Source organism: Phacochoerus africanus, chromosome 10 (assembly GCF_016906955.1).
Source record: "Phacochoerus africanus isolate WHEZ1 chromosome 10, ROS_Pafr_v1, whole genome shotgun sequence".
Lineage (NCBI taxonomy): Eukaryota > Metazoa > Chordata > Mammalia > Artiodactyla > Suidae > Phacochoerus > Phacochoerus africanus.
In genome coordinates, this window is record NC_062553.1 from 82278847 (window position 1) to 82298574 (window position 19728).

The 19728-nt window shown below is 40.8% G+C and overlaps 1 protein-coding gene and 1 long non-coding RNA gene across 2 annotated transcripts in view; one reads left to right on the plus strand and one right to left on the minus strand.

Moving 5' to 3' along the window:
• SLC10A7 (solute carrier family 10 member 7) overlaps positions 1–19728 on the plus strand; it is a 239128-nt gene that overhangs the window by 193690 nt on the left and 25710 nt on the right. The window contains exons 8-10 of the mRNA XM_047798354.1: positions 5674–5839; positions 6787–6838; positions 15416–15489. Coding sequence (XP_047654310.1) covers positions 5674–5839; positions 6787–6838; positions 15416–15489 — 292 coding nt within the window. The remainder of the gene's footprint in view (positions 1–5673; positions 5840–6786; positions 6839–15415; positions 15490–19728) is intronic.
• Positions 803–6129, minus strand: LOC125137557 (uncharacterized). The gene is made up of 3 exons (XR_007137434.1): positions 4486–6129; positions 2582–2704; positions 803–1061 (listed from the first exon to the last, which is right to left on the minus strand). It is a non-coding gene; the product is annotated as an uncharacterized LOC125137557 (long non-coding RNA).

Here is a 19728-nt window from a genome sequence, read left to right on the forward strand (position 1 = left end):
ACCCTGCCCTCAATTTTCAGGTCCCCTTTACTCCCCCACCTCTCCCACTTGCCTGTCACCCTCGGGTCTCCCTGACTTTGCTTCTGTTTCTAAAACGTGCCAGCCTCGGTCCTGCCTTGGAACCTTTGCCCTGGCTGCTCCTTCTGTTTGGAACACCTTCTCATCTGTCACCTCCACAGAGAGACTTTGCTCACCCCTCCTCCGGAGGCTACTTACTCTGTCACTAGCATTTTATCCAGTTTAAACCTCTACCTGGTATGGGTCCTTATCTGCTTCTCATTTACTTGGTTTTGCTTTTTATTTATCTCCTCAAACGTGAGCTCTGTGAGACCAGGGACCCTGTCTGCTCTTTTCTCTCTCTGCTTATTGATAATTGATGGACAAACCTAACCTTTGTGCCGAGGTCTTTGAGGACCTCGTTAGAAATGCTCAGTGGACAACTGCAGAGGAGCTAGATTCCTCCTGACCAGGGAGCCCTGTTTCTTCATGGTGACCAGAGGTGCCATGTTATGAAAATAAACATTTCCATAGATATTTATATGCATTTTTTAAATGAGATTTTTATTATTATCTTTAAAATAAACAATGGGAACTAGAGAGGAAAAAAGACTAGGAAGGGTGAGTTGAAAATATTTTCCTTAATTGTTCAGTGATGATATAACTTTATCATTCTATTTTTTAATTTATATTTTTAAGTGTGGATTTAAAAAAAATTTATAGTTGACTTACAATGTTCTATCAATTTCCGCTATACAGCAAAGTGACCCAGTTATACATTTATATACGTTCTTTTTTTCATATTATCCTCCATCTGAGAGTGGACTTTATTTTATTTCTGTTTTCTCCAGACAGTAATTTCTTTTTGGTTGAAATCATTATTGACTAGCTGTGATGTGACATGAGGTCTAGTTTGGCCTTTGCCACTGCCTGGCCATACATGTGACTTCCAGGCTCATTTGTTGGACCAGGAGTTTAATAGCTTTCAGCCTGAAGATGCTGTGAATCTATGAGATGAGTTTAGTCTTTCCATAGGTGGTTGGGAGTTGCTGTTTCCGACATTTCTAAAAAAAAATAAAATATGTGTTATTGTAATATTTCTTCTTTTCCGATGAAGCCTTCAGTACATCTAAGTGCTTGTGACAAATACTTATATTATGCATTACATTTAAGAGATTGCTGAATGAATGTTAATGAAATAGAATTTTTGAAAACAGCACACTAAACCCCACTTTTCTTTCAATAAATTGATCATTTAAAAAAAAGCATTTTATCACTAATGCATTTTCTATTCTTTCACTAGTGATATGTTTCACAGTTTGAGATTGGCTTTTCATATTAAATAATCTCCTATTAAAGCTGAAGTTAATGTTATTAATGCTAGTAAAATTTTGCACTTCTAAAATTGTATTAGATCAAAACTGTTTTCATTGCTGCACTCAAATTGCTTTGAGAGATGAGAGGCTGTTACATTACGCAGTGGGATATATTGGCAAACAGCGCCGTGCTAGAAACATCCCCAAACTGGGACCTGAAAATAGGGATAGCCATTATTTACCACATACAGTCCCTGGTTCTAAAGCATTTTATATTTATTCAATTATTTAATCCTCACAACAATTACTATTATATCCCTTTTATAGATGAGGCACAGGAGAATGAAGGAATTTGCCCCAAATCACAAAGTAAGAAGCTGCAAAATGTGTACCTTGAACCCCTGTGCTCTTGTCCCTCAGGAGACAGAGGTCAGCTTCCTACTCATCCACCTGCATAGCTTTTTAACATTTTATGCAAGTGGTTTGGGCTCTCTGTGCGTTTGTTTTCAACTGTAACTGAGCCGAATAATATCTGCACGACCTGGCTCATGAGAAGGGAAGTACATAATAGAGGGGAAGAATTTTCAAAGAGTGAAGCAGATGATGGATGCTTCTTCTATCCATTTATTATTATTGTTTATAGTTTTTAAGAAAGCATACAGATTATTTCGTAGGTACTCAATATGTCATAAAAAATTAAGAAATGTGTTGTGTAATTGCATTTGCTATTGTATCCCTGACTATACATTTCAACAGAATATTAATAAAGAAACACAACACTTTATGAAAATGCTGTATGGATTCAGTGGGCTAGAGCATAAGAATTGAAGATAACAAAAAAGAAGCAGACTGGCAGATATAGAGAACAAGTTAGTGGCTACCAGTGGAGGGGGGGACAAGATGGGGTGCGGGAGTGGGAGGTACAAACTATTGGGTGTAAGATAGACTCAAGGTCTATTGTACAACACAAGGAATATAGCCAGTATTTTGTAATAACTATAAATGGAAAATAACTTTTTAAAATTGTATAAAATTAAAAAAAAATTAAACACACAAAAATCTTTAAAAAATGAAGAAACAATCTAAAGCCACCTGAAGAAAAATAACTTTTAAAATTCAGACTTAACATGAAAAATTAGCCATCACATATCCCCACTCCAAAATCAATTTATAAATGTAAAGACAAAGTAGAAAGAAAAATGCAAGAAAATACCGTGAAAAATAAAATGAAGAAAACTAAAATGATGGCTGTTATACTTCTCACTTACTTCTGCTTATCAACCTTCTTCACCCAAGAGGTGTTATTTTTCCAGGGGTTCAGCTTGGAGGTTATGCAGTCTTTGACATTTGGCTCAACTTATTAGAAGTACAGGGGTTCAGTTTACCTGGTGCTTAATTTAACATAAAGAAAATCAAAATGTAGAAGGTAAGACAGTCCAAAAAAAAAAAAAATCTTGCATGGGACGATTTCCTTCTCTTTCCATAGGGAAAAGCAAACAAATTAACGAGGATTTGTCATTTAATTTTGAATGCATGAGTTTCTGTGAGCAAGTGAATAGTTAGTATAGATTCTGAAGAAAGCTACAACTGGCCACCCCACCAGAATGTGTTTTCCCACCTCATCTTGACTTTTTCCCCCCAAGAGAGACTTCTGAAGGGTTTCTATCAGGTTGTGTTGATCTGTCTCTAAGGAGGTCTTGTTTCCTATAAGGTTATTAAACATTTGTATAAGCCAAAGAGGTTTGAAGGATTTTTAAATGACATGAATTCTTGACAAGTGGAGAATGATTGTGTCAAAAGTGTTAGGGAAGAGAGGGTTCCTGGAGTTTACATACAAAGAGCATATTTGAGGCATATCAACATGACTTCACTCAGTAGTTGATGAAATATTTTAATACTTTTGTAGCTACACAGTGCAAAAGCTGGTGTTTTGTGAGTTTGATTTTAGAAGCTGGAAAAGCCCTATGGAGGCAGGCAAGGTGTAAAAGCACAGACAAATATCACTGTAAGGCTAAAAACAGTGAAAGACAATCTGTTTTCCCCTAGGGTTATTATTTCACTTAGAAGTCTGTCCAGTTTCTAACTTTCTGGTTGCTTTTTTTTCCCTTTTCTTTTCTTTTTCTGCTGCGCCCGAGGCATATGGAAGTTTCCAGGCCAGGGATCAAATCCGAGACTCAGCTATGACCTGCGCCACAGCTGTGGCAACGCCGGATCCTTAACCCAAGGCACCACAGCAGGAACTCCTCTAGTTGTTTTCTTTAGTAAGTATCCAGCATTTACACGCTCATGAGTTTAGAAGAAAGGCACTTTGGCTAAAAGGATGCGGGACTTGGAGCCTGTGTTTCTTGCCATTTTGAAAGAATATACTATGAGACTGAGTATTTTGTGGTGAAGAAAGGTAATTAGGTTGACTAAGTCAAATTACAGCTTATAAAGGTGATGAACGATTAGAGATTTGTCTTGGTTTTTAAAATGGCTTTGACTTTCAAGTTCCATCTCATTCATATGTATTTGTGTACTTTGTCAGAGCGGTCAGTGGTGGCCGCGAAGACGCTTTTACCTTGGAATTGGGACCATACATTCTATAACCTATTGCAGAGAGAGGACCTCTTGTGTTTTTAACTATCGTATATTAAAAAAAAAAAAAAAAAAAAACCTTGGAGGACAGTATCAATTTCAGTAACTCCATGTAATTTCCATTTATTTTATTTCCTAAAGAAGCTGAGTTGCATTACGTTGGGGCAATTACCAGCTTTGACACTACCAGAAACAATAGATTATGAAATGACCTTTGAATGACTTTTAAGTGAAGTCTCCATAGCCTTCTTTTAGGCAGCTATCCCCATGGTGACATCTGAACATGGGACCCTCTGGGTCCCTCGGGCACCAAAATGAGTGTCCTGATACATTAGTCCGTAACTCTGTATGACAGAACTGCGCTCCTTTCTCTATGCCTCACTACATTCTAACTTAAAGACGGAAATCAACACTAGATAAATTACTGTGGCTTGGGATCACCTCTACAAAAACAAAACAAAACATTTTTTTAAATAGATCCAGCTGTCAGTTTAATTACAAGATCGACTTTAAAAAAATATCTGTCCACTATTTAAAACCCTCTTTCTCCTCCCACACCACTCCCAACCTTCAAGGTGCTGCACCTTGTACCCACCGGTCTGCTCTCTGCCGGGGCTCCATTTCATTGCTTATTTCACTTACTGAGTCCTTGAGGCTGGAGGAAGTTGATCCAATAGCCGTTTGTCCACAGGTTCTCTGGAGAGTCATTTATTTGTTCTTGAGTATCTGTGAAGGCATATGCCTCGTTGTGAATTAGGGCTTTTTTAGTGACAGAGTAGAAGATGACAGAACCCCATCAGCCTTGTCAGACAAAGTTCCCTGACCTCATTATTGCTAATGGATCATGGTAATTCAGCCTGTTGTGAAATCTCATGTTCAATTATGCAGGATAATGAGTGACTCAAAACTTAATGTGTCTCAACTGTAGTCCTCATTATCGGGTTTGTTCAGCTTCTTTCAAAAGCCAAAAGGTTTTAAATAGAGTGGTTCACTTTTATATACAAACTTGAAGTTTGCACCAATATTCAGGCTGTCCCAATTTGATATCTCTGGTTTGATTTTAAAATAAGAAGGGACTGCCAAATATGACTTCGTATTTCACTCAGCCTTTTGGAGGAAAGTTAGGACAGGTTGATTCATTTTTAAGTGTAAATTCTGGAATTCTAAAAACATGCAAATGGCATTTGTCTTTGGATTCACAAAAACTCCAGATAGTCAGAGTTTGAATTATTTAAACTCCCACAACACATGCACTTTTGCTTTTCAAGCATGAGTTATAATTTAATTAAAAACTTCTGGTGCATTGCTAGCATTTTAAATATTCATATGTTCCATGGATCACTTTCGATTATCTACCGTCTTGAAATTCTTGAAGATGTCAGATTTTTAAGATTCCCAAAGTTGCACTTGGAATTGTCTGTTGAGGCAAAGGGGACTGTGATAATTACACACATCCATTAGGAGCAGCAGAGGAGATAAACTTTGGGGAGGCTTAATGGGCACGTCTCAGTGACAGCTAGCAAAGAGCATTTGGCATGATTAAGGGTGGATTTGAATGCAGTTGAAAATATACTCTCATTATGGACACCAGTGGAGGTTGCACTACAAATGTTACATTCCCCAGAAGAAGCGTGGTGTGGCGGGGAGGCTTTGAAATCCTCTGTGGCCATCATCCAAATGATGCTCTTGCCTTGATGTCTTTCTGCTGTCAGAATCACTTTGGGCTGCCCCATGCAACTCCCTCCGTCTCTGAAAGGAGGCAACCTGTTGGTCTCTGTTTCAGATTGTCCGGAGGTACATCAAGGATTGGCTTGAAAGAAGGAAACCTCCTTTTGGTGCTGTCAGCAGCAGCGTGCTCCTCATGATCATCTACACAACCTTCTGTGACACGTTCTCGAACCCAAATTTTGACCTGGATAAATTCAGCCTTATTCTCATCCTCTTCACAAGTAAGTTGGAAGGTGGGGCATCCTGGCTTTCTCCTCAGGTGCCTCAGAGCAGAGCCCTTTGTGTTCCCTGAGGCCACTGCCAATGTTAGTTTGGTTGGAAAGGATGACTTTGTTCTGTATTGTGTGTATGGACTCAGGGACTTTATCACATGTATCTGTTCTTTAAAAAGATACTGGTTCTGACTTAACCCCCTTTATTTTTTATGTCTGATTTACAATAGATTATGCAGCCATAATATCTGTCATATTCCAATGTTAAGATGAGCACTTTTTCATCAATTTACCTTATTGTAACTCTAAGCTAATCTTACCCTTCACTGCAAATTAAAAGTAGGTTTTATAATCAATGGTACTGTTACTTTATAATAGAGTAATTGGCTGCATTGGTTAACACGTGACCACTTACATAATTTTTTCTATTAAAATATACCCAAAGTGATATTTCATTTGAAGAAGCAGCAAGCTATGAGTTGCAAGTAACTGTTAGGCTCAAAAACTCTCCTTTTGTTCTGTTTACCCTGTAATACCAAAGACAACTTTTGGTAATTGTAATATCAAAGAATCTTTGGTTGTTAAAATCAACATGAGTTATTCCAAAGTACATCACATATGCCACTGTATTGATGCAGTTCGCTATTGTTCATAGCGTAAACCAGCTCTTCCTAAATGGAACAAATTAAATCACCAAATTTTAAATCAGAGGGTTTTAGAGTTGCCCTGAGTAGCAAATATCATAGCTCTATCTGGGGATATCTTCTATAAGAACTAGTTGAGTCCCACTAGTTTAAAGGATTCTGTCAATTTAGCAATGTTTGTGTGTTTGGCTTATTCGTATGTTTGTTTTTCTGAGTTCCCATAAGTTTCATATAAAACTAAGCATGGCCATCAGTATGCTGCAGATTCTGCTTTTACAGTGCTAATTTAGATTCATTCTTTTTTTTCTTCAGTATGCTCTATTCAGCTGAGTTTTATGCTTTTAACCTTCATCTTTTCAACAAGGTAAGTGATTTGGTACCTCTTGTTGTTAGTTTCCTAAATGATGAGTTGTGTTCTTTACTTGGCTGCTAGGCTCCTACACTCTTCCAGTCGGGCTCCTGTCTCCTGACCAGTCCACCCCGCTCCTGCCACCCTTAAATTGTAGACCTGACCCAAGGATCTGCTCTCGGCCCTTGTCTCGTCACTCACATTTCTCTTCTGCTGGCTCTCAGCTTCCTGCTGGTGAAGCCTAGACCTTCCATTCCTAGGTTTCTCTGGAGCTCCAGCACTGTTTATCACTTACCATTTGAATATCTTCACCCAACTGTCTTAGCAAGACCTCAGACTCCAAATATTCCAAAATGGAATTAATCCTTTTCCCCATGACTTTTTCTTTGTCTCTTATTTTTTAATGGAAATACCATCCATGGAGTTACTCAGACTGGAATCCTTCACATTATTATTTTTTAAATGTCTCGATCCTACTTCTGTAATATTTCTTGTGCTTCCAAAGCCACTTGCCTCATTCAGGCTCTCATTACCTCTTTCCCCCTAGACTAGTGCCTTGGATAGCTTTGCTATCTTCATGGCCAGTCTGAACTTTTCTTTTTTATTCTTTTCTTCTTTTTTGGCTGAGCCCATGGCATGTGGAAGTTTCCAGGCCAGGAATCGAACCTGTGCCACAACAGCAACTTAACTCGCTGCAGTGACAACACTGGATCCTTAACCCACTGTGCCACAAGGGAACTCCCAGACTAAACTTTTCGTATGCATTTCATACCACTTTCAATAACTCAAGAGTTCTGATAATGGTTCTTTTGTTCAGAGATCCTTCAGCAGCCATCTGGTGCCTGCAGAATGAGTTTCATTTGGGAGCTAAGTGAACCACTACTAGCGTTCACACTATTGAAGCTTTAGGTTGAGGTGAAATCTTTGCTGTTCCCAGAGGAACCTCAAGCATTGTCATTTCTCTCCCTTGCTTAGGCTTGCCCCGTGTCAGAATTGGTCTCCATCTCCTAGTGCATCTTTCCTGTTCTTAAAGGCTCTTAAAGTCACCTCTGAGGCAGCTTCTTCCACCAGTATTCAGCATTCAATAGGTGTTACCTAAACTTTTGATAAGAAAAAGTTACCAGAGTGAACACCACAAAGAATGGTTCTGATCCTGTATGAGTTTATAAACTAGAGGTATGCCCTGATAACTCTGTGTTCTCTTAGTTCTATGGTAACACAACCTGTAGTCAATTCAAAGAAGAGGCGTTCCCATCATGGCTCAGCGGTAACGAACCTGACTGGTATCCATGAGGATGCAGGTTCGATCCCTGGCCTTGCTCAGGGGGTTAAGGATCCATCATTGCCGTGAGCTGTGGCGTAGGTTGCAGACACAGCTTGGATCCCGAGTGGCTGTGGCTGTGGTGTAGGCTGGCAACTGTAGCTCCGATTTGACTCCTAGCCTGGGAACCTCCATATGCCATGGGTGTAGCCCTAGAAAGAAAAAAAAATTTTTTTCAAAGATGAAAGCACTTGCAAAGAGAGGTGGTATAGCAAGACTTCATGGAAGAGGTGGGATTTGACAAGAGTCAGAAAGAATAGCTAATTATTCAGCAAACACATGCAAAGAGGGAGTTCTTGAGAGAACAGATGATAATGTAGATGTAGACATACACACACACACACACTTGGTTGAACAGCAAGAGTAGAGGAAAATTAAAAATAATAATAGTAACTGGAAAGGTAAGCTTGGGTCAGATTGCCAGGCTCTGCAACCGCAGGCTACAGCAATGAGTTGCCACCAGGGAAAGGGCCTGGGTTGTTCAGAGGCCTGAAATAGTGTCAGAGCGTGGATGGTTCAGGCCTCACATTAGGCACTTGGCTCTTACAGCACTTGGTGTAGCACGAGGCTAGTTGTAAACAGTCAATAAAAATGTATTGATTGGTGTAATTTGAAGCATTTCCCCAAGCTTGTGGTCATGATTTATGAAGTAAGGGTAAAGCCTGGAGCCATTAAGTCACAGAGAAAATGTGACTTAATTGGGTAAGTCTGAGAGTAGGAACTATTTTAAAGTTCTTTTTGTAAGTGGCCTTTCAGTGGCTGTTTGTTTGCTGGTCCTTGTGGCCGAAGTAATCATCAGACTCACTCATCCTATCCCATCAGATTAGACAGGATACAGACATCCTGTCAGGGACTGAAAAATTCCTTGAAAAGCACAGAATAGTCACTACTGAGATTCCTGAAGGAGGAGGCAGGGTGGAGGGGGTCACACTCGGATTAAAAGTGAGAATTTTTAGCATGGAGTAGGCTGGACTTTCACGGGCCTTGTGGTTTGTTTTATGTATATATGTTTTTTGTTTGTTTGTTTTTTACAGCCACATCTGCAGCATATGGAAGTTCCCTGGCTCCGGGTCAAATCAGAGCTGCAGCTGCCAGCCTACACCACAGTCACAGTCACGTGCGATCTGAGCTACATCTTGCCGAAACTCCAGATCCTTAACTCATTGAGTGAGGCCAGGGATCAAACCCGCATCCTCACAGAGGCAGCATCGGGTCATTAAACTGCTGAGCCGCAGTGGGAACTACAAGCCTTGCAGTTTTGAGATGCTTCCATTCTGTCTTATTCTGCCTTCACTGAAGTTCTGTTGTGTTTTGAGCTTACTTGGCCCACTGCCAGACACGCATGTTCTTTGGTAAATAACACAATAAGAAGCAACTATAATCATGCTCCTGGGTAGTGACTGTTGAGCCCCAAAATATTCCATTAAAATTTGGAGATGTTTCAATTAGATAAAATTTATGATTTTCACATTCTGTTTTCATACTAGAAGACCCCATAGTGCCTGAGGATTTTATTGGAGGAATGAAAAATGCCAACAGTTACTGAACCCTGCTCTGTGCCAAGCACTGTGCTAGGGATTGTGCAAATGTTTATTTTGTGTAAGTCTGACAGAAAAAGACTATGATACTATGCATTTTGGTGGCTATTTTGCAGATGATGACCCATGCTTAGAGTAGTTTAGGAACTTGTCTAAAATCAGATTTTAGTAGTTTAGTAACTTACCCCAAATCAGGTAGCACATAGTGCACATAGAATTGAAATTCATTTCCATTCGACATTTCCTTTTTGTTTTGACTGTGCCAGGGGCATGTGGAAGTTCCTGGGGCATGTGGAAGTTCCTGGGCCAGGGATTAAACCTTTGCTACAGCAGCAATCCAAGCCACTGCAGTGACACCGGATCCTTAACCCACTGAGCCACAAGAGAGCTCCATCACTTGACATTTCCTGAAGCATTTGCCTGCTTTTTCCTCTGTACTAAACTACTTCAATTACTTTTATTTTTATTTTTAATTTTTTTAATGTTTTTTTTTCAATGATAGTTGTTTTACAGTACTTCAATTACTTTTAAAATTCACAATACTTGTTTTGGTTGAGGAATTTGTAGAGTATTTAACTGGATTCTTTAAGTTCACAGACACACAAATTAGTCAAAGATACCAAGAGTTAGAGTTAGGACCCTCTGGTTTATACTCTATTGAGTTTCCTTTTCTTTCCCTACTTGTGGTTCCTTCCTTCTTAAAATTAGTGAAATAGGCCTGTGGTGGGTTTTGTTTTTGTTTGTTTGTTTGTTTTTGGGTTTTTTTGGGTTTTTTTTTACTTACCAATTCAGTAAAGCTAAAATCAATCCAGACATCAAGAGACTAAAATCTCAGCTTAGGAATCATTCTATCTTCTTGTCACTGAACCTCTGATGGTGGAAGTTTAGCATTAACCAGGAGAGACTCAGGCTAGAAAATTCAACCTCCATGAACACTCTGCTCACCTGGTTAACAGTTCTTAGGTTTACAGACCTGACCTTACCATTGTAGTGTCTAGAGTGGGAGCCTCTTCTACTCTGACTGTTTAAAGTACATCCAAGAGTTACCATTCTGTGTTCTTATTTGTCTGTCTACAGAACAGTGTCAGGGTTGGAGTTCCCTTCGTGGCTCAGTGGAAACGAATCTGACTGGTATCTATGAGGTTGCAGGTTCGATCCTTGGCCTTGCTCAGTAGGTTGAGGATCCAGTGTTGCCGTGAGCTGTGGTGTAGGTCGCAGGCATGGCTGGGATCTGGCATTGCTGTGGCTGTGGCAGAGGCTGGCAGTTATAGCTCAGATTTGATCCCTAGCCTGGGAACCTCCATATGCAGCAGGTGTGGCTCTAAAAAGACAAAACAAAAACAAAAACAAAAAAAATAGAATAGTGTCAGGTTTAAACATTCCAACTGTGGAGTCAGACTTGAGTTTCAATCCTGTTTAATAACTTTATAACTTTTGTCAGTTTCCTCAATTATAAAATGGAGATAGTTAGCGGTACCTATCTCATAGGGTCATTTGGAGTCCTCAGCCTAATAAGCACATGAAGCCCTCAACCTAATAGCTCACATATAATAAGTGCTCAAGAAATGTTAGCTACTGTAAAATAATTATTTTATCAAAGTAGTTTATATTACTTCAAAAACTAATTATGGAAGAGAGAAAATTAGCATTTCTAGCTTTGTGACACATTGTTATTGACACTCTTCCATCACAGTTGGTAGGACTTGGGCGTTGATTCATCAAACCCGGAGTCTGCTGTCCAGAGTCACCCGAGCTTTCTGCAACTTTCAGAACCTTCAGAGTTAGAAGAAAACCATAGAAAAAGCTTAGAAAAAGAAATCAGTAGTCATGAGCCTTTTAAAAACATATACAAGACAGTTTGATGGGTTGATAGCTAGAGTAATAGATAACATGGCTTGTCTCCAGAGTGATAAAACAAGAAAAAGAAAACAATATTTGCCTTAGGTGCTTCAGTCCTTATCGTTACATTTTCAATCAGATGTCTCCTTCAGCCTCCCACTATAGCCCTGGGGGGGGACGAAGGTGGGGAGGGAGGGAAGGTAAGCATTATTGTTAACGCAGAGTCTACTCACCATTGCAGAGATGGGGGCAACTGAGCCAGAGGTCTGGGTGACTTGTTTAGTGCCACACAGCTAGTGACAGACAAGGTCTCCTAACCCAGGTAAAGACAGAACACAGGTACAGAGGTTATCAAAGGAAAGTGTTCCCCATAGAAGTCTGCCCCTGTAAAAACAGTGGGCTTAGACAGAGCCATCTCTGAGGACCTTTTCTGCTCCACATTCTGTAATTCCACTAGTAAAACCTTCTGACATGTTTTCCTTTGTGGGTACTGCAAAGGCAGGCAAAATAAATATTATGTGGAAAACACTGATTGAAGGTTTTGTGAGAGAATAAAAAGACCAGTTGGGAAGAAAAGGAAATAAACATCTCGAGGGAAGCCAAAGTAATCAAAAGAATTATAAAAACAAGATAAAAAGAAAATCAATATTAAAAAGAGATAAGGTAGCGTTAGAAAATAAATAGTAATGCGATTCCTTTCAAGCATGTGAACAGACACAATAGAGATGATAATCACTGACAATAATTATAGTCATTACTACTTAATATAACATACAGGCAGCTTCATTTTCCTGTGTGCTGTCAGGACTTTCCACCATGAAGCCACCCCTGGATGTCACTTACCAGGATAGCTGCCCTCATCCACTAAATCGTGCAGTGGTTTTTTTGCTTCTCGTCTTGTTTTTGTTTTGTGTAATGTTTTTCTCTGAAGGCAAACTTGGGAATCGACTGCAGGTCACGTTCCCCAATCTGCTTATTCCACGTTTTTCTCAGTTCTGAGGTTCCTAAGCCTGGACTCTCTGTGGATGAACGGAGGGCCTCACACTTTCCAAAGAAAGTAAAATCTCTGACATACACCACCTCCGCTTTGTTAGTCTTTGCCTGCAACTTCTCTGTATTTTTCACTCACCTTGTCTTCTTTTGTGTCCAGCTCCCAGACTCTCAGACTCCAGGACACTCTCCTCTCAGGCTAATCCCCGGTCCCGTCCGTGAGAGGATGAGGTGTGGGGACATGGTTTCCTCCATCAATCATTTCTATCTGCTGCCTGGTCACCCCCTGTGTATAACCACAGTCGTCTTCCATGACTCGTTTCTTCTCTTCACCCGATTTCTTGAAAACACAGCCCCTCTCACTATGGCAAATACAGTTAAAACACCAACTCCTGGGCTCCTCCCCTGACCCTGCTGAGTGGGCCTCCTCTTCATTCCCTATTTCCAGTCATGCTTTCATGCCCCTCTTTGTCCTAGGTGGTCAAAGTTTCTATTCCTCTTTAATTCCTCTTCTTCTCTCAAAGCAGCAATAACAACAAAAAAATAAACTTGCATTAGTAAATGCTTGCAACTCACCAGATTCTTAACAAAACATTGGCATTTATCCTCACAATGACTCTAAGAGACAGGCAGTATTATCCCCGTTTTATATGTAAGCAATGGAGTTCCCTGGTGGCTCAGTGGGTTAAGGATCTGTTAACTGCTGTGGCATGGGTTTCATCCCTAGCACAGGAACTTCCACATGGCACACGTGCAGCCAAGAAAATATTATGTACACACACACGTATCTAAATATGTGTACACACATATGTATATATGTATGTTTTTATATATATATAAGGAAAAGGATGGTCTGAATTTAAATTTAGGCCCACAATGCCTGTGCTGTTAAGCTGCTGAGAGGGAATATTTCATAGAAGTTACCAGTTAACAAGTTCTTTTAATTCTCTCTTCATGTCTGTTACCACCAGCTCCTGCCCTCACTGTGATTCTCAGGCCCTTACAGCTTTCTGCTCCCTGCCCAGACTCCTCAGCTTCCATCTTACCCCAAGCTCTGTGATCACTCCTTCTTAAGAATGGGTCTGACCGTGTCATTCTACTCCTCTTATCCTGTCTTATCAAGCCCACACTCCTGGTCGTAAGCCAGGGGTCCTGCACACATGTCAGCCAGTCTGCTCTCTGCTAAACGCCTCCTGCACTGCCGCTGTGCAGCACCTGACATCCGCATCTGCGCATGTCTAAACCTGCTCTTCAAAGCCGAGCTCAATTATTTCCTCCAAGAACTTCTCTAAGTGCTTCATCACTGGCCCCCACTCTCCTTTCAAGCTTACTCCCCACCCCCCCATTCCCCTCACCCGCGCTCTCCTTCCTCTTTTCTCTCCCTCCCTGTCTCTCTCTTCCTCCTTTCTGAGCTGAGGTGAGACACTAAAAATTCAGTTGGAGGAGTTCCCATCGTGGCGCAGTGGTTAACGAATCCGACTAGGAACCATGAGGTTGTGGGTTCGATCCCTGCCCTTGCTCAGTGGGTTAATGATCCGGCGCTGCCGTGAGCTGTGGTATAGGTTGCAGACGCGGCTCGGGTCCCGAGTTGCTGTGTCTCTGGCGTAGGCTGGCAGCTACAGCTCCGACTGGACCCCTAGCCTGGGAACCTCCATATTCCTCGGGAGCAGCCCAAGAAACAGAAAAAAGACAAAAAAAAAAATTCAGTTGGAAAAAAATTTTTTTTTAATTTAAGCTGCAGATAAGACTGGTTGGGATGTATCAGCTTTTTTACATGATTTTTCAAAGGAGAGGAGACTAAAGGGCATTTTAAATGTTCTCTTAACAGAGGCACAGAGGAGGAAGTGGGAGGGACAGGACAGGAGAGGGTCCTTCTTGCCTCCACTAAGTATATAACAAAGAAACAGGATGTGGCATCTATTTAGGGAAGCTTTTTCTTCCAGTGAGAGTTGTATATAAGGATGGGGTTCCTGAGGGAAATGGTGGGATCTCTTTCTTCAAAGATCCTTGACAATTGGATGGATTGTTGTATCTGCAACTTTATGGCACTCAGAGGCGGGAACGCTTTTCCGTTTGTTAACTCTCTTGTCTGAGTTCAGGGAAGGGAATGAATAGACTCACTACATCTTCAAACACTGATTCTGCAGGAAGGGACATTTTCTAACATATCAAGGACGCACTAATAATACATGTCTAACCTTTTTGGTTCCTAGTTGTCTAAATCTTTCTACTCTACTGATATGCACCAGTACTGATCCCCATAAGGCTGAATGGATTTTGACTAAGCAAGATTTTCTTATATTATATAATGACAAGCCATAGCAGTTAAGAGCATAGGCACAGGAACCAGACTTGTTTAAATCCTGGCTCTGTCGATTCCTAGCTGTGGGGCCCTGGGTAGGTTATATAATTTCTGGGTACCTCTGTTTTCTCATCTGTAAGTAGGGATCTTGCACGGCCTATATGATAGGGTAATTAATTATTTTTACTAGAGCATATGATGCTAAATCTTTGTTCATACCATGTAGTTCTCAAAGGCGTGTGTTTTCTACCAAAAGGATCCTTGAGGGGAGCATTTTTGGAGGCATGTTAGCTCTTTCAAACTGGGTTAAAATCAGCTAGTGACTTAGTCAGCAGATTTCCGTGCTGCATGCTTTTTATACAAATCATGATGTTAGGATCTTAGGAGACCTCTACCATATATTTTAAGAACTGTCTCCTTTTCATGGATAAATGACTCCGAAATTATTCTCCAAAAAGAAACTCGGACATTTCTGTATGTTTAGGTGTAGAATTACTCTTGTCACCAGAATGTCAATATAAAGGAAGGCACTACATTTGAATCAGGACGTGTTAAATAGGGCTTATTATAAAGGTAATTGTAAAACAATTTTTTTCCCCTAGGAATAATTCGGGTTTCACACCAGCAGACACCGTGGCTATCATGTTCTGTTCTACACACAAATCTCTCACACTGGGTAAGTGATTCCCAGACTTGAAAACCCATCTACTATGACCCTCAGATAACTGCAGCTCCTGACTTTGAGACAACTCTTCAAATTAAGGGGGATGGGGGGTATTGTCCACTCTGTTACATCAAAAACAACAACACAATGAGGATGGGTCATTGCTTTGCAGTACCATTATTTGATTGAACCCATTTTTGAGAGCCTAAATTTAATAGTGTAAGATTTAGCCTTATTAGTAATCCTGTTTTCAGTTCTCATAGAAGGTTTTCAGTGTAGAATGTTAATGTTAAAAGCCTGTTTGGGGTGGTGGGGGAGCATTGGGTTTTCAATGAGCAAAAACTTGGGTTTGGAAGGCTCTCGAGTTACCCCTGGAAAACATTAACTTATTTTCTGGAAGCTTGGAGCAGGGTGGAAATAATGCCATTATCCTAATTTGATATTGACATTAGTTTGAAGTTCATTTCAGAATGTGATTTCTGTAAAGAAATGCAATGCAATTATCATTAACTTAATCTGATTAGCACCTAAAGTGAAATAAGCATGTATTTAATGGACAAAAATAGATCAAGAAAAAGTGCTGTTTTCTACTTAACTTTATCCAGTTTAATGGCATTATCCCAATAACCTGTCCAGATATCTGGAATCTGTGTTTTTAGTCATTAAAAGTCATTAAGTAATCAGAAACTTTATTGAAGTATACATCACTCACAAACTCCTTGGGGTAAGCAGGCACATTGTAGTAAAACTAGTATTAAAAATTCCTTTAGGAGTTCCCATAATGGCTCAGTGGTTAACATACCCAACTAGTATTCCTGAGGATGCAGGTTCGATCCCTGACCTCGCTCGGTGGGTTAAGGATCTGGCATTGCTGTGAGCTGTGCTGTAGGTTGCAGACTTGGCTGGAGTCCCCCGTTACTGTAGCTCTGGCATAGGCCAGCAGCTACAGCTCTGATTCAACCCTTAGCCTGGGAACCTCCATATGTTGCGAGTGTGACCCTAGAAAGACAAAATAAAAATAAAAAATTCCTTTAGGAGTTCCCATCGTGGCGCAGTGGTTAACGAATCCGACTAGGAACCATGAGGTTGCGGGTTCGGTCCCTGCCCTTACTCAGTGGGTTAACCATCCGGCGTTGCCATGAGCTGTGGTGTAGGTTGCAGACGCAGCTCGGATCCCGCGTTGCTGTGGCTCTGGTGTAGGCCGGTGGCTACAGCTCCGATTCAACCCCTAGCCTGGGAACCTCCATATGCCGCGGGAGCGGCCCAAGAAATGGCAACAACAACAACAACAAAAAAAGGCAAAAAACAAAAAAAAAAAGATTCCTTTACATTTTGGCATGTACTAACTTAAGAGAATAACATTGCTCTAAGTCTGCTCATGTTAAAGTTCAGTCTGTAAACTGGAAAACAAAGACATTTCATAATGATTTTATTAGCCCCAAATATATTATTGTCAGTCTTGTCAAGTTTGGGACATGATTTAGAAATTGGACAAATTCTTTAAGGAGCAGTTGCTGTCTAGGGCATCAGCTTGTTTGAACAAATTATATATATGTATTGTCCATTCGTTGCAATATGTCTGTTAGGTTTTCTTCAGAATCCTCACCAAATGGAAGTTGAGAGAGCTTTGGAAGCCACATTCCAATTCCGATCTGTGACCCTGGACAAACCACTTAACCTCCGTGAAGCTTAGCTCTCTCATCTGTAAAAAGGGGCAGAATAAGACTTACTCTGTAAGGCTCTTGCTAAGATTAAAGATAAAATCTGTTAAGTACCCAGCACAGCACTCGTGCATAATACAAGTAGGTATAGGACAGAACGTGTTCAGTAATTGCGCTATATATGGATTGCGGGGGACGAAATCAAAGGGCTGCCTGGCCACCCCTAAACCCGGGTTGTTAGTAGTTATTATTAACCGTATTAGGTGTGGCTGCGTTTCCATTTCCAGTCCCCTGGCCCCGGTCTTGTTCGTATAACAGATGTGGTTTCATCATTGACCTTGAAGCAGTCATCCGGCACTTCCTCCCCCATGTGGTTGGGATGTGATGCCTGGCGCTCCAGGTCTCCTGAAAAGAAGGGGGCTCTTCTAAAGGTAGGGAGGCCCGAGGAGGTGCTGCCCCAGAAGTCGTGAGTCAGGGATCAAATGAGCCCCTGTCCTTAGAGCAGAGTCTGAGCCCTGGCCATACCTTTATGCTTCTGCATTTGTGCAGTGCCCTTTCAAACCCACCGTGCCCCTAGGATTGGCTTTTGTCAGGGAGACCAAAATGGGGTTTTTGTTTGTTTCTCCGTGATATTCTCCTGTGCTGGAGCTGGCTGCGTTGAACAAAGAGCCCTGCCCAAGAAGCATACTGCAGCCTATGAAAAAGCATACTTTTCTTTCTTATAAGCAGAGTACTTACTCCTTCGATCTTTTTTTTGGTTGAATCTTTTGGTTAGTCTTTTCTCTTTTCTCAATCTCAAAGCCTTATCCTTTCATTCTTGATGCTTTTTAATTTTCGAGCAAACAAGTGCTCTGAATACCAATCAAAAGTAGCTGTTTTGCTTTAAAAATGTTTGGGTTAACTTGGATTTTTCCTTTGCACGTTGTTTGGTTTTGCAGTATTCTTCCATGAAATACTTGCATCCTCCAGTGAGATATCTAAGTAACCATGGCAGTGTAAATCCTTCATTATTTCCATAACATACCAGCCCTGAGCCCTCCTGGAAGTCTTAAAACTCATCTTGGCTCTTCCACTGAGACATCCCCAGGCCTCAGTTTCCTCAGCTCTTAGATGGGGGGATTTTGCTTCCAGCTAGGCTATGCTATCATGCCTTGATCAGACCTGGCTTCCTGTCTGTAGTCTCCTAGGTAGCATTCATAAAAATGACCTCTTTGCTGCCTCCTTATCTCAGCAACGTGGTGTGGCTCACCCTCGGCCCAGGAACACCTTTATTTCTACACACTGCAAAAGGGAGTTGGGGTCCTGTTGTTTGAATGGCCTCGTTGAGCCCTGTAAATTGACTGCATCCATTTTCACAAGAGCCAATGCCTGTTTACCTCTCCTGGTGACCTGATATCTCTGTCACAGAGGATGTGCATGGCAGTGACCTGAGCTGTAGGCTCATATCCTAATGGAACGTCCTTTCTGCATGGAAATGAAAGAACATCACACCAAGTGTGACAAATTCATATTCCAGAAAGCAGGGGGCAAACTTCAGGTAATATCACTCAGATTAAAATCTCTTCTCTCTCACGCCAAGATGAAGTACAGCAGATTGTAGTATATCCATTTGGCATATAGAAAATAGATCCATCCCTGTTGCGATCACTGTCGAAGTATTTTTTCTAGTGATTTTATGCACATACACATAACATCTCAAATAGAATACATTAAGAAAGCCCTATGAAATAACATTTTTTATTATTTTGTCCAGTATTTTTATTTAAGAATAAATTATTGCAGGCCAGGTGGTGCCCAGGTAGCTAATGAACCAAAGATGAAAATTCTGGCTTGAGAAGCCTTCAGAATATTCTCTTGTATCCACACTTGCAATTTATTTTATTGTTCTTGCTCTTGCCCTGTCTCAGTCTCTTCAGTGGACTTTCATCTACACACATGCTGAATTTGATTCATTGCTTTTATTAGTGCATTTGCCATTGATTGATTAGGTCTTCGTATTAGTACTTTTTCTATTGATTGATTGCAGATGAAGTGACTATTTGACCTTTAATTATGAGGCTTCCTATTGAAAATGACATTGAGCTATGGCTCCACATAATCCATCTGGAAAGCCTGACATGATGCCATTCCCTGGAGTTCGTTCAGGAAGAAAGAAGGGGCCTGGAGGAAGTGCAGAGCTATCACTGTGCTTCATCTAAAACAATACTACAGGGCTTGTTTGTTGCTCTCCTATAGTTGCAGCTCAGGGTCGGAGGTAATTATATTTTGTCAAGACAGCATCGCTGGCTGGGGGTTACTCTTAAAGCCGTGAACTCTCCCAAATTATTCTCTAGGTGAATGGTGATATCTGTATAATAATGAGAAGATATTTTACCTAGCAGAGGTGGGAGAACAGCTTGCACCCTAGTTACCAATGGTTCAGTGCCCACTTGGTCAACAGAGCTTATCACAAAAGAAATTTGGTCCGAGGGACCCTGTGGAATCAGTATTTTACTTTTACTTATTTATCTTTTTCCCTTGAGCATTCAAATCGCTTTGCTTATCTGGAGTTCTAATCTATGTAGAAAGCTTTCCCACTGTTCCTGGAAAG